Below are 12,934 nucleotides of genomic sequence, written 5' to 3'. Positions count from 1 at the left end.
CTTTTGAGTTGATTTGTGTGACAGCTACAAGGTCTGTGTCTAGATTGATTTTTTCACATGGGGATGTCTAATTGTCCCAGCACCATTTGTTGAAAAGACTGCCTTTTCTCCACTGTACTGCCTTTCCTCCTTTGTCAAAAATCAAAAGACTATATTTATGTGGATCTATTTCTGGGCTCTCTGCTCCCTTCCACTGATCCATTTGTCTATTCTTTCACCCATACCACACTGTCTTGATTACTGTAGCTTTATAGTAAGTCTTGAAGTCAGGTAGTGTTGGTCCTCCAATTGTGTTATTCTCCTTCAATATTGTGTGAGCTATTCTGAATCTTCACACAAATTTTTGTTTTGTTTTGTTAATTTTTATTTTTTTTTTAGAGAGAGAGCACGCATACAAGTGGGGGAGGGGCCAAAGGGAGAGAGTGAGAGAATCTTTTTTTTTTTAATGTTTATTTATTTTTAAGAGAGAGAGACAGAGTGCGAGCTGGGGAGGGGCAGAGAGAGAGAGGGAGACAGAATCTGAAGCAGGCTCCAGGCTTAGCACTGTCGGCACAGAGCCCGACACGGGGCTCAATCCCATGAAAGGTGAGATCATGACCTGAGCTGAAATCAAGAGTCAGATCCTTAACTGACTGAGCCACCCAGGTTCCCTGATATCAACAAACATTCTAAAGTTTACATGAAAGGGCACCTGGGTGGCTCAGTCAGTCACGATCTCACCTTTCATGGGATGGAGCCCTGAGTCAGGCTCTGTGCTGACAATGCTGAGCCTGCTTGGGATTCTCTCTCTCCCTCTTTCTTTCCTCTATCCTACTCGTGCTCTCTCTCTCTCTCTCTCAAAATAAATAAAAAACTTAAAAAAAGAAAAATATGTTTGTTGATATCTACAAAATAACTTGCTGGATTTTGATTTTTTTTTTTAATCTGTAGATCAAATTGGGGAAAACTGACATCTTGACCATATTGAATCTTCCTATCCGCGAACAAGGTAATATCTCTCCATTTATTTAGATTTCTGTCATATAGATCTTGTACATATTTTGTTAGGATTTATACCTAAGTATTTTCCTTTGGGGGCTGCTAGTGTAAATAGTATTGTATTTTCAATTTCAAGTGCCACTTGGTCATTGCTGATAGATTGGAAAGCATTTGCCTTTTCTGTATTAACCTTGTATCTTGAAACTTTGCTATAATCACTTATTAGTTCTGGAAAGTTGTTTTTCTTTTTTTTTGTCAATTCCTTTTTTTTTTTTAATTTTTTTCAATGTTTATTTATTTTTGGGACAGAGAGAGACAGAGCATGAACGGGGGAGGGGCAGAGAGAGAGGGAGACACAGAATCGGAAACAGGCTCCAGGCTCTGAGCCATCAGCCCAGAGCCTGACGCGGGGCTCGAACTCACCGACCGCGAGATCGTGACCTGGCTGAAGTCGGACGCTTAACCGACTGCGCCACCCAGGCGCCCCAATGTCAATTCCTTCTGATTTGCTACAAAGACATCATGCCATCTGCAACACAGACCATTTTACTTCTTCCTTCCCAATCCGTATAAGGAATCTTCCCAATCTGCATTAAGAAAACCTAGGAACAGAGTGGTAATGGAAATTGCCTACCATCAGAACCTGGAGGAAGCAAGGTGCAGGGCTCCAGAAACATGGCTCCAGACAGACTGGTGGAGGCCCAAGTGGGATAATCTCTGAAACGCCAAGGAATCTGGCAGTGATGGGTATCGCAAGGCTTTGGTGAGGACTTCAGGGTAGGAGATTTGAGCAGGGCAATCTGCCCGGGATCCCCAGCTTCCTCCCCGAGCCTCCATCTCCATCACCACCCACCCACCACTATGCACCTCCAAGTCTCCCCGGCACCAGCACCCCCGGGCGCAATGGAATGTACCCCAGCGTCCTCCTAAATGAGCCGCCGTGTAGCGGGAGCGGACGCTGGTGGGGGCTCCTGCCAAAGACCGGACAGCCGGCTCCTGCATGGGCGACCCCAGCGAGGCCCCTCGGCAGGGCACTAAGGGCTCAGAATCCGCACCACCTAACCCCTGCTACTGAGGTCTCATTCACACTTCGGTGCGAAGACGCAGAAGCCTCTTGGAGCGGGCCAACCCGGCGGACTGGGGATCCGTGCCAACGCAGCCAGAACTCCGCGCGCCCGGCGCCCTGGGCACACCAGGTGCAGGAGCCGAAGGCCCACCCGGTGCCTCGGCGCGGGGGCAGGCTGGGGACCCCGGGGCGGAGTCGAGCGCGGGGCGGGGCGGGGCGCACCGGGCAGGGTCCGAGGCGCCTTGCCGAGCTGCAGGGGCGGAGCGCCAACTCCAGCGGGAAGACAGAGACCGCGACGCGCGGGGGAAGCGCGCTGGAGCGAGGAAGAAAGGACACCCCGGAACGCAGCGCCACTGAACGAGGAAGTCGCGGTCCCCCAGGACTGAACTCGGCGGCCAGGGCAGCGGAGCGCGCCGGGAGGAGGCGCCCAGGCAGGTAGGTGCTGAGCTCTGCGCGGTCCGGGGGCTCCCTTGGTGCGGTGGGGGGGGCGTCACCCGGGCTGGGGGCGCCGACGCCCACTCCTTTCTCCGGGGGATTCGGGTTGCTTTGCCTCCCGTGATTCTCGGGAGGCTCCCGGGCTGACTCCAAGTGGAGGAGTTCGTGCCGGGAGAGTCCACCACCCGCCAGGACCGGGCAGGGGACCCGGCGACGGGAAGCTGGGACTGGGGCGCGCGGGCGGCTGGGCTGGCGGGCGAGCGCCAAACTGCAGGGGAGGGCTTGGGCAGGGGGCACCTCGTTGAAAGGGAAGCTGAAGAGGGAAGCATCTCCCGGGTAATTCCCGCTCACCAGGTCCAGCCCCTAACCCCGGTTTTCTTCTGGCCCGGAGGCCTCGCACGCTTCGCCTTTGGAGCCCGAATCTCCGACTCGATTCCCGCCCTTGCTGGGCGGCGCCTCCGGGACCGCGCGGCCGCGCCGGGGCGGGTAAGGGAGGGAAGGGAGAGGGCGCCCGAAGCGGGTTGGTCTGGGGCATGGGGGTGCGTCCCCCGAAAAATGGGGCCGAGACCTGCGCCACCCGGGCTCACGCCCCCTCCTCGCGGAGCGTGGCAGCCGAGAGGACGCGACTCCCGCTTCTCGGTCTCGGGTCGGGCACTGTCTGCGGGGACCCGGGCTTCGCGGGAGAAGGCGAGGCGACCCGGACGGAGGACGCTCCCGGCTGCGGACGCCGTTGGCACTTGAACGTCGTCTGGCGGAGGAGGTTTTCGCCTCGGGTACGCAGCAGTCGCACGCGCTGCAGGTTCGAGCGGCCCTGCCACCCTGCGACGGCCGTCCCTGCTGCTTCAGTTCCTGTCCCTCGCTCTCCCCCCTCCTCTGACGGGGCCGGGCCAAACCCGCTCTCCAGTTTGGTCCACTGCTTGCTATCAGCATCCCGCGGGGGCCACACTTGGAGTCGTTTCCAGTTGTGTTAAGCCTGGAGAGGAGGACACAGCTTGATGGCTGGGTCTTCTTTCTGCTGGTGTTGGGATCTCGAGTTTCTTGTTTTTGTTTTGTTTTGTTTTTTCCCAAGGCCCTCCGATGCGTTGAACCCGGTGGTGCCCCATCTCCTAAGGGCTCAGTACTTCAGAGGCTTTATTTTCCTTTGCCGTGGGGATCTTGAGGCACTGAAAACATAAAGGACTCGGGACAGTTTCAGCCCTCAGGCCCTCCTGTGTCCTCCCTGATATCCCCTTCCCCTTACTCCTGCCCCGCCTTGGGGGCCGTTTTCAGTTATCCCACAGACTCCTGTCCAGCCTCCACTGTCCAGGCCCCGTCTAGGCAGCGGGGATTTGGTTTATAGGAAGATCAGTGCTCAGACAGCATAAATCACTGGCCCAGGATGACTCAGCCTGTTCATGTGAAAGTGGATTTGGTGATGTCCATGTCCAAAGTTTGGCCAGGACATAGGGGGCAGTGCCCTGCTTTGGAAGAAAGACCTTGCCGTGTGTCCCGATCCTCCGGCTTCATTGTCCTTGACCAAAAGGTGACACAGCATGGTAGCTGCTGTGGAAGCCTGGGCCAACCGCCTGGAACAAGCTTGTTAAACTTTTTGAAGACCTTGTGGGAGTTGATGGTGGGGAAGAGGAGTGTGACTGGGCAGTCAGACTGGTCCCGGCTCCTGAGAAAAAGACAGACATGCAGGCTCTTCGTGGGTGTCTCTGGAGAGTCTAGTTCATCCTATGCCCAGTACCTCCTGAAGGCCAATGGAGGATTTCCCAGTTTCCAGACCTCATGTCCTCTCTCCCCCAAAGTCTGGGTAATTCTGTCTCAGGGTAGTCACTGGGTCTGGTTGGCCTCCACTTGGGGAGCTCTGGGAGAATATTACCAGGTGTTTTCCTGCATGTTGCCCACTGACTGTGTCTCCTTCCAGGGTCCAGGATGGCGTGGTGACTCTCCTCAAGGATGTGGGCGGGGTGCTAGGCTCGGCGACTCACGACAGCAGAAGGTCTGGATCCCCAGCTCAGAATTCTCACCACTCCACCTGCAGTCTCCACCATGGCAGCCCAGAATGGAAACACTACTTTTGCACCCAACTTCAGCCCGGCTCAAGACCATACCTCCTCCCTCCCGTTCAACTTCAGTTATGGTGATTACGACCTCCCTCTGGACGAGGACGAGGACATGACCAAGACTCGGACCTTCTTTGCCGCCAAGATCGTCATCGGTGTGGCACTGGCGGGCATCATGCTGGTTTGCGGCGTCGGCAACTTTGTCTTTATTGCTGCCCTCGCCCGCTGTAAGAAGCTGCGCAACCTGACCAACCTGCTCATCGCTAACCTGGCCGTCTCTGACTTCCTGGTGGCCGTCATCTGCTGCCCCTTCGAGATGGACTACTACGTGGTGCGCCAGCTCTCCTGGGAGCACGGCCACGCGCTCTGCGCCTCGGTCAACTACCTGCGTACAGTCTCACTCTACGTCTCCACCAACGCCCTGCTGGCCATCGCTATCGACAGGTGAGGGGTAAAGATGGGGGCTGGGCCAGGCGGCCCCTTTCCTCACTTCAGCCCCGACAGGTTGGCGCCGCTGCCGATTCGGAGGCTGGCTCATCTATTCGAGGCAAGAGGAGACCTGGTTTCCTCACTTGGGGCTCACGTTCCCCCCCAGATGTGGGCGAGAGGGAGGCTCCTGAGCCCCCCCCCCCCCAGCTCTGGGCCGTGCCTGCAGATACCACGTCTGCCACAGAGTGGGTGCAGGCATGTCACGTGAGCGCGAGCAGCCACAAACACGACCGAACGCAAAAGCAGAAAGTTTAGGCCACGTGAGACTTCACCAGGGCACCTTCCGGTCAGGGTCACGCGTACCAAGTTTGTCCTGTAGCCAGTACCCAAGTCAAGACGTGGAACATTTATTTGCATCACCTAGAAAACTCCCTTGTCCCCCTTACCAGTCAGTTCGCACCCCACACAACCACGGCTCTGATCTCACTCATCATCGTTTAATTTTGTCTGTTCTTTAATTTCATAAAAACAGAATCGTACGGTAATGTACCCTTGTTTCTGGTGCCTTTGTTGTAGAGCTGATTTTAAAATAAGATAACCGCCTATTTGTAGAAAAGAGGGAAGGACATCCTTGCCTTTGTTTCCTTGCGTACATCCATGGGCTCATTTGCATACATTTGCATGAGATGTTCTGGAAGTCCTTGCTCTCTTATAAATTTATAAAATCTACAAAATTTCTAGTAGCAGCTTGTGACAAATCTTACACGTGTTTTATTTACACAAACAGCTATAGAGCTATAAGCCATCATCAGGTCACCGGTGACTCTGTTTGAGGGGGGCAGCTGGTAAAACATCCTCTTGGTCCACGGTGTGCTGAAACTCATTTTTAAATTTTTTGATTATTTTCTTAAATGTTATTAAAATTTTTTTTTAATGTTTATTCATTTTTTTTTTTTGACAGAGAGAGAGACAGAGGGTGCGAGCAAGGGAGGGGCAGAAAGAGAGGGAGATACAGAATCCGAAGCAGGTTCCAGGCTCTGAGCTGTCAGCACAGAGCCCGACATGGCCTGGAACCCACAAACCGCGAGATCATGACCTGAGCTGAAGTCAGACGCTTAACTGACTGAGCCACCCAGAGGCCCCTAAATTCATTTTGAGAATGTGTTTTTTAAACATCTTTTTTCCCTTCTGTCTCCTTTGAACTCTTCAGTTTTTTCCTTGCTCTCAGTGCTATTTAGGTTTGTCGTCCCTTTTAATGAGGCAGTTCATTATTTTTCATAATGAAATACACATAGAGGTCTAAGAGGCATCTTCTTTTTAAAACATAATTCCTGCAGGGTAAACAACTCTGTTATTACAGCTCTCCAACCCTAAAACCAGTGTTTGTAAGATGTAACTGTCCAGCAACTGCACAAAATCCCCGAGGGCAAATGATACAAAGTCAGATTCCTAGCCCCCACCCCCCAGCCCTACTAAATGAGAATCCCTTGGGCTAGGTCCCAGGAATCTGCATTTTTATCCAATTCCCTGAGTGATTCTGATGCTCACTCCGGTGAGAGTTATCCCTGTCCTCATCCCCTTTGACCTGTGGAAACCTTTGTCTTTTTAACGTTGGGGGTTTGGGCGACGTAGGAGTCTCTTAGGAAGCAGCCATCCAGTCGTAATACAAAGAGTGGTTCCTTTTTCACCCTGAACCAGCTCTGCCGTCAGCTTCCCAGCTCCATCCACAGCTCTGCCATTCCGCCCATCACCCAGGCAGGAAATGTTACCATCATTCTTTTTTTTTTTTTTTTTAGGTTTTTATTTGAATTCCAGTTAGTTAACATACAGCGTAATATTAGTTTCAGGTCTACAGTATAGTGACTCAACACTTCCTCACAGCGCCAGTGCTCATCGTGACAAGTGCACCCCTTAATCCCCATCACCTCTTCCACCCATCCCCCCCCACCTCCCCAGTTTGTTCTCCATTGTTAAGAGTGTATTTCTCTGTTTCTCTCTCTCTTTTCCCACTTTGCTCATTTGTTTTGTTTCTTAAATGCCACATATGAGTGAAATCATGTGGTATTTGTCCTCCTGACTTATTTTGCTTAGCGTTACGCTCTCTAGCTCCATCCACGCCATCGCAAATGGCAAGATTTCATTTTTTTTTAATGTTTACTTATTTTGAGAGAGAGAAAGAGAGAGGGAGCGGGGGAGGGGTGGAGAGTGAGGGAGAGAGAGACACTGCCAAGCAGGCTCTGCACTGTCAGTGTAGAGCCCCATGCGGGGCCCCATCTCACAAACTGTGACATCATGACCTCAGCCGAAATCAAGAATCTGACACTTAACCCACTAAGCCACCAGGCACCCAAGATTGCATTCTTTTTGATAGTTAAGTAATGTTCCATTATATATATATATATATATATAATCACATATCTATATATATAATATAATCACATATATATATCTATATATCACATCTTCTTTATCCACTCATCAATAAATGGACACTTGGGCTGTTTCCATAATTTGGTTATTTATTATAAATAATGCTGTAATAAACATAGGGGTGGGTACATATATCCCTTTGAGTTAATGTTGTTGTATGCTTTGGATTTGCTGGATCATAGGGTAGTTCTATTTTTAACTTTCTGAGGAGCCTCCATACTGTTTTCCACAGTGGCTGCACCAGTTTGCATTCCCACCAATAGCGCAGGAGGTTTCCTTTTTTTCTCCACATCTTCGCCAGTGTCTGTTGTTTCTTGTATTTTTTATTTTAGCCATTCTGACAGGCGTGAGGTGCTATCTCATTGTGGTTTTGATTTGTATTTCCCTGATGATGAGCGATGTTGAGCATCTGTTCATGTGTCTGTTGACCATCTGGATGTCTTCTTTGGAGAAGTACCTGGTCATGTCTTCTGCCGATTTTTAGGTTGGATTATTTGCTTTGGGAGTGTTGAGTTGTAGAAGTTCTTTTATCTTATCTTTTATCTTTTATCTTTTATCTTATCTTTTGAATACTAGCCCTTTATTGCATATGTCATTTGCAAATATCTTTTCCCGTTGTGTAGGCTGCCTTTTAGTTTTGTTGTTGTTGTTCTTATTTTTAGAGAGGGAGTATGAGCAGGGGAGAGGGGCAGAGGAACAGAGAGAAAGAGAGAGAGAGAGAGAGAGAGAGAGAGAGAGAGAATCTTAAGCAGGCTCCATGCTCAGCGAGGAGCCCGACTCAGGGCTCAGTCCCATGACCCTGGGATCATGACCTGAGCTGAAATCAAGAGTCAGACACTCAACCGCTCAACTGACTGAGCGACACAGGCACCCTGCCTTTTAGTTTGGTTGATTGTTTCCTTGACCGTGCAGAAGCTTTTTATTTTGACGCAGTCTTAATAGTTTATTTTTTGCTTTTGTTTCCCTTGCCTCAGGAGACATATCTAGAAAAAAAGTTGCTACAGCGGATGTCAGAGAAATTACTGCCTGTGCTCTCTTCTAGGATTTTTATAATTTCAGGTCTCACATGTAGGTCTTTAATCCATTTTGAATTCACTTTTGTGTGTGATACAAGAAAGTCGTCCAGTTTCTTTCTTTCCCACGCTGTCTTCCACTGGAATGCAGGAAGCAGAGCCTGAAATGCCAAGGTGAGGGCTGCTAGGGAAATGGTGGTCCAGTAGCCAAGAGGACTCTGGAAACAGAACTAACCCAGGATTTCAACTCTCTCTCTCTTTCTCTCTCTCTCTCCTTCCCTCTCAACCCCCCTCCAATATAGTTCCAGCATGAAAAGGACCTTGATAACCAATGCCAGAGAGAATTTCTACATTCCTGCTTCTTCTGTCGTGGACTCTTAAATTCGAATATTTTCGAATCCAGTAACAACTTCCTCGTTACAAAAGAGATTCCAAAATTCAGAGTTGTCATCAAATAAATCAGAAAGGAGGGGCGCCTGGGTGGCACAGTCGGTTAAGCTCTGACTTTGGCTCAGGTCATGATCTTGCAGTCCGTGAGTTCAAGCCCCACATCAGTCTCTGTGCTGGCAGCTCGGAGCCTAGAGCCTGCTTCCGATTCTGCGTCTCCTCTCTCTGCCCCTCCCCTGCTCGTACTCTCTCTCTCTCTCCCTCAAAATTAAATAAACATTTAAAAAAAGAAGAATTAAAAAAAAAAAGAAAGAAAGAAAGGCAAGAACACTGGCCTAGGAGTGACTCAGAACATCTGGGTTCCAAGCTGGATAAATCCATTATGCTCCTGGGACTTAGTTTCTTCATCTGTGAAACAGAAATAATACTAACTTGACTGACAACCTCTCCAGCTTTTTGTCAGGTTCTGAGAAGGTAAACCTACATAAAGCATGTGGGAAGCTATAGTATTTTGTTAAAACTGATCTTTCCCCGTGACTTGTCCATTGGCAAGAGGGACAGCCACAAGGTCTTTGTTACCATCTGTCTGCGTGGATGCGTGTTTCCTGAGATCAGCACCCTCCTAGGGTCTCTATGAGCTAAAATAACATCTCTCCCAGGTCCTCTGCACATAAATCTCACCCTTCTTCTGGAAGTGGCATTCAGAAATGGCAGTAGATAGCCCTTCTGATATTTCCACATACAACAGGCATGTTACCAAGGAGTAAAGTGCACAGGGAAGCCTGTGTCTCTCTCACTGGCCTGTGTCAGGGTTTGTAGGTTTCCCTCATTGACTATGAAGTGGCCCCTGTGCTCGCAGAGAAAAGCCCTACTGTCCAGTATCAGTGTCATCACTTTGGGAGTGAGAGTTTGGCCGTCCATCTTTCTTATCGTTTTGCCTTATTTTTCAATTGATTTTGAACCTGAGTGCTGTTTATTAGGCTGTTATATTGGAAAGCCTGAAACTCCCTGTGCTGCTTTGACATCTTCGAGGCCCACAGGGCCCCCAGGGTCCCTAGCCATGAGGCCCTCTGTTCTCGCCAGGTATAGCCCTCTACCCAGCAGGAAAGGCTCTTGACCTGCTAGTCTTGTCTCGGCTGGACCAGCTGCACCCTCAGTCCTCAACCTGATGCGTGTCACCTCCCTATCAGGTGGCAAAATTATTCAAACAAGCCGATCACATCCTCTCATGGGAGCCCAGGGTCACTTAATCCTCTTGTCGCTACAAAGCCTGCTGCCCACCACCCCTGCTGGCTCATTCTGTTCCTGTGTGCCACTCCTATGTGGCCCCACATGCTTGGCAGTGTCCCTCTCTCTGGGTGGTGAGTGTAGGTGACTAGTTAACTGCTCTAGGGCTCATCTGTCCACTGTCGGGTGTTGTGTGTTCACTCACCTCGTTCTCCATAGGGCAGGGGAATCTTGCCTTCATCAGCAGGTGAATAGAAGGTGGTCAGAATCTCACAAGCTCCATGAAGCGTTCCCAGACTACATCGCTAACATAATGACCATGTCTTCCTTCAAGTTGCTCTTGACCTGTCACTTGGTTATTCTAGTTTTTGTGTGGAAGAAAAGCTCCCGGAGGTCAAGGACTGTGTCTTCTACTCTGTCTCCATTTACACAGGTCGGGCCCACAGCCGGACCAGCAACCTGCTGTGGATTTACCAGGTTGTAGCAGATGCTACTGATATGCTCCTCTCAGACCCCTTTGCTCCTGTCACGTCTGCGCCCCTGTCCACTCCCACCTGTCAACACCCGCGTTTCTTTGTCCGAAGGCCTCCTCTGGCTCCCCCAACAACGACTTAGGAGAGTTGGTGTATAAATACCCCTGCTCCCTCCCACTCCTGGAGGAACTACACCTGCTCCAAGAGTTCCTCGGCAAGAACGAGCACCAGTGAAACCTTGCTCAATAGCGCAGCCTGTAGTGACCCCACGAAGGGCTCCAACCTCTCCCAGGCAGGGTCGCTCACTGGAACGAGCAGGATAAAGCTCTAACGTTGTGTGCCGCTTTGTGATGTCGAGGCAACTTCACACACCTCATCTGAGCTTGAGACAACCCAGGAGGTGGGTGTAAAAGCTCTGTATCAGAAGCCGGGATCCTGGTCCCTGCACCAAGTGAGGTTGGGCAAGTCATTTACTTCTCACATTAGACTCCTTAAATTCCACCCTAAACCCACCCCTATGCTCCTGCTCTGTAACGCAGGATGGTCCCTGGGGGGGAGGGGAGAGGAAAGCCCTAGTGCAGTGCCCTGAAAAGGCCCCTACCTCCCTCTGAGCTCCAGAGCCCTTTTTTCACCTTGAAACCATGAGATATTTGGAATAAAGAGTTTTGAAAGTATTAAGTTCTTGGGCAGAATGGCAAGACTGAAAGCCAAGGTGGTGTCAATAGGACTAATAATAATAACAAGAACGCCACATATATTTATTGAACACCTACTACAATGCAAAGCATTTGACAAACATTATCATGTTTAATATTTACAGCAGCCCCACAAGGTAGGTTGTCATTTTATCCCATGTTGCATTTGAGGAAACAAATCTCAGAAGGGCTGAGTGATTCCCTCCAGACCCCAAAGCCACTAAGGGGGAAGAGCTGGGATTTATTCCACCTGTTTGCCCAAAGCCTGTGCTGTTTCCACTAAACCACTGCACTACTCCAAATGATGTTGCTAAAATAAGAGGAAGTCTGGTGAAGCTGGATAATTACATGGGAACTCACTGTGCCATCCTGTTTTTGCGCCTGTTTGGGCTTAGATCGAGACTAATGTTTCCAAGCACATATCATTATTACTGATGGCTTTCCTCCCCCACCAGATATCTCGCCATCGTCCACCCCTTGAAACCACGGATGAATTATCAAACAGCCTCCTTCCTGATTGCTTTGGTCTGGGTGGTGTCCATTCTCATTGCCATCCCATCGGCCTACTTCACAACAGAGACGGTCCTGTTCATCGTCAAAAGCCAGGAGAAGATCTTCTGCGGCCAGATCTGGCCGGTGGACCAGCAGCTCTACTACAAGTCCTACTTCCTGTTCATCTTTGGCGTGGAGTTCGTGGGCCCCGTGCTCACCATGACCCTGTGCTACGCCAGGGTGTCCCGTGAGCTGTGGTTCAAGGCCGTCCCGGGCTTCCAGACAGAGCAGATCCGGAAGCGGCTGCGCTGCCGCAGGAAGACGGTGCTGGTGCTCATGTGCGTCCTCACGGCCTACGTGCTGTGCTGGGCGCCCTTCTACGGCTTCAGCATCGTGCGCGACTTCTTCCCCGCCGTGTTCGTCAAGGAGAAGCACTACCTCACTGCCTTCTACGTGGTCGAGTGCATCGCCATGAGCAACAGCATGATAAACACCGTGTGCTTCGTGACGGTCAAGAACAACACCGTGAAGTACTTCAAGAAGATGCTGCTGCTCCACTGGCGGCCCTCCCATCACGGGAGCAAGTCCAGCGCCGACCTGGAGCTCAAAACCAGCGGCATGCCGGCCACCGAAGAGGTGGACTGTATCAGGCTCAAGTGACCGCCTGGTGCTCCGAGGTGGAAAACCCGAAAGCCAGCACTCCGAGCACAGTCCACCAGTAACCAAGTTCACACAGGCTGCCTGGGAAAAGAGCAACTGTGTTCCCACCTCGCTGCCTTCAAGGAGCAGATACTTCTCAGTCATGGTGGGCGGTGAGACTCAACGCAGCTGATGTGGACTGGACAGCTCCTGTGTGCCGGCCACACCAATGAGATTGGACAAGGCGACAGGAGCTGGTATTTACCAGTTACTGTGTGCAAAAATTAAATAAGAAAAAATGGCAGAAGCTATTGGAGTCACCAAGCGATGGCCAGTCAGAAGCCTCACATGGTTATTGGCACTCACTCTCCATCTACCTACCCTCATTCTCTATCTCATCAGTTTGCAGGAAAGTCAAAAGGCTATAGAATAAGCCACTTAGATGTGATGGAAATGTAAGGATAAGTTCGTCAGAGTGTGGGGTTTACAGCCTCTTGGGAAGAAGGTTCATGCCATCACGTTGAACTTTCCCACTCAGCTCCCACTACCTCCCTAAGGATATTCTTCAGGATTCTGACTGTGAGAGAAGAATTTTTCTCATAACCAGGCCATTGGTTAGCTA

At 50.6% G+C, this 12,934-nt stretch overlaps 1 protein-coding gene across 1 annotated transcript; it reads left to right on the top strand.

Annotated features, from left to right (window-relative positions):
* The first annotated feature begins 4,513 nt into the window (after positions 1-4,513).
* PROKR2 (prokineticin receptor 2) lies at positions 4,514-12,333 on the top strand. Its single transcript, XM_047067505.1, has 2 exons — positions 4,514-4,971; positions 11,637-12,333. The coding sequence occupies exons 1-2, from the start codon at positions 4,514-4,516 to the stop codon at positions 12,331-12,333; spliced, it is 1,155 nt and encodes a 384-aa protein (XP_046923461.1).
* Positions 12,334-12,934: the final 601 nt, after the last annotated feature.

This window comes from Lynx rufus, unplaced genomic scaffold (assembly GCF_022079265.1).
Source record: "Lynx rufus isolate CCGP_SWC_20201006 ecotype Redwood Valley unplaced genomic scaffold, mLynRuf1.p SCAF_8, whole genome shotgun sequence".
NCBI classification, from domain to species: domain Eukaryota; kingdom Metazoa; phylum Chordata; class Mammalia; order Carnivora; family Felidae; genus Lynx; species Lynx rufus.
Note: the sequence above shows the minus strand (reverse complement) of the source record. Positions and strands in the feature narration are given on the sequence as shown.

What these genes read in the sequence shown, in the direction of transcription:
- PROKR2 (XM_047067505.1), top strand. Translation starts at nt 4,514, where the DNA reads ATGGCAGCCCAGAATGGAAACACTACTTTTGCACCCAACTTCAGCCCG. An exon ending in CTGGCCATCGCTATCGACAG is followed by an intron (nt 4,972 to 11,636) that starts GTGAGGGGTAAA and finishes CTCCCCCACCAG; the next exon opens with ATATCTCGCCATCGTCCACC.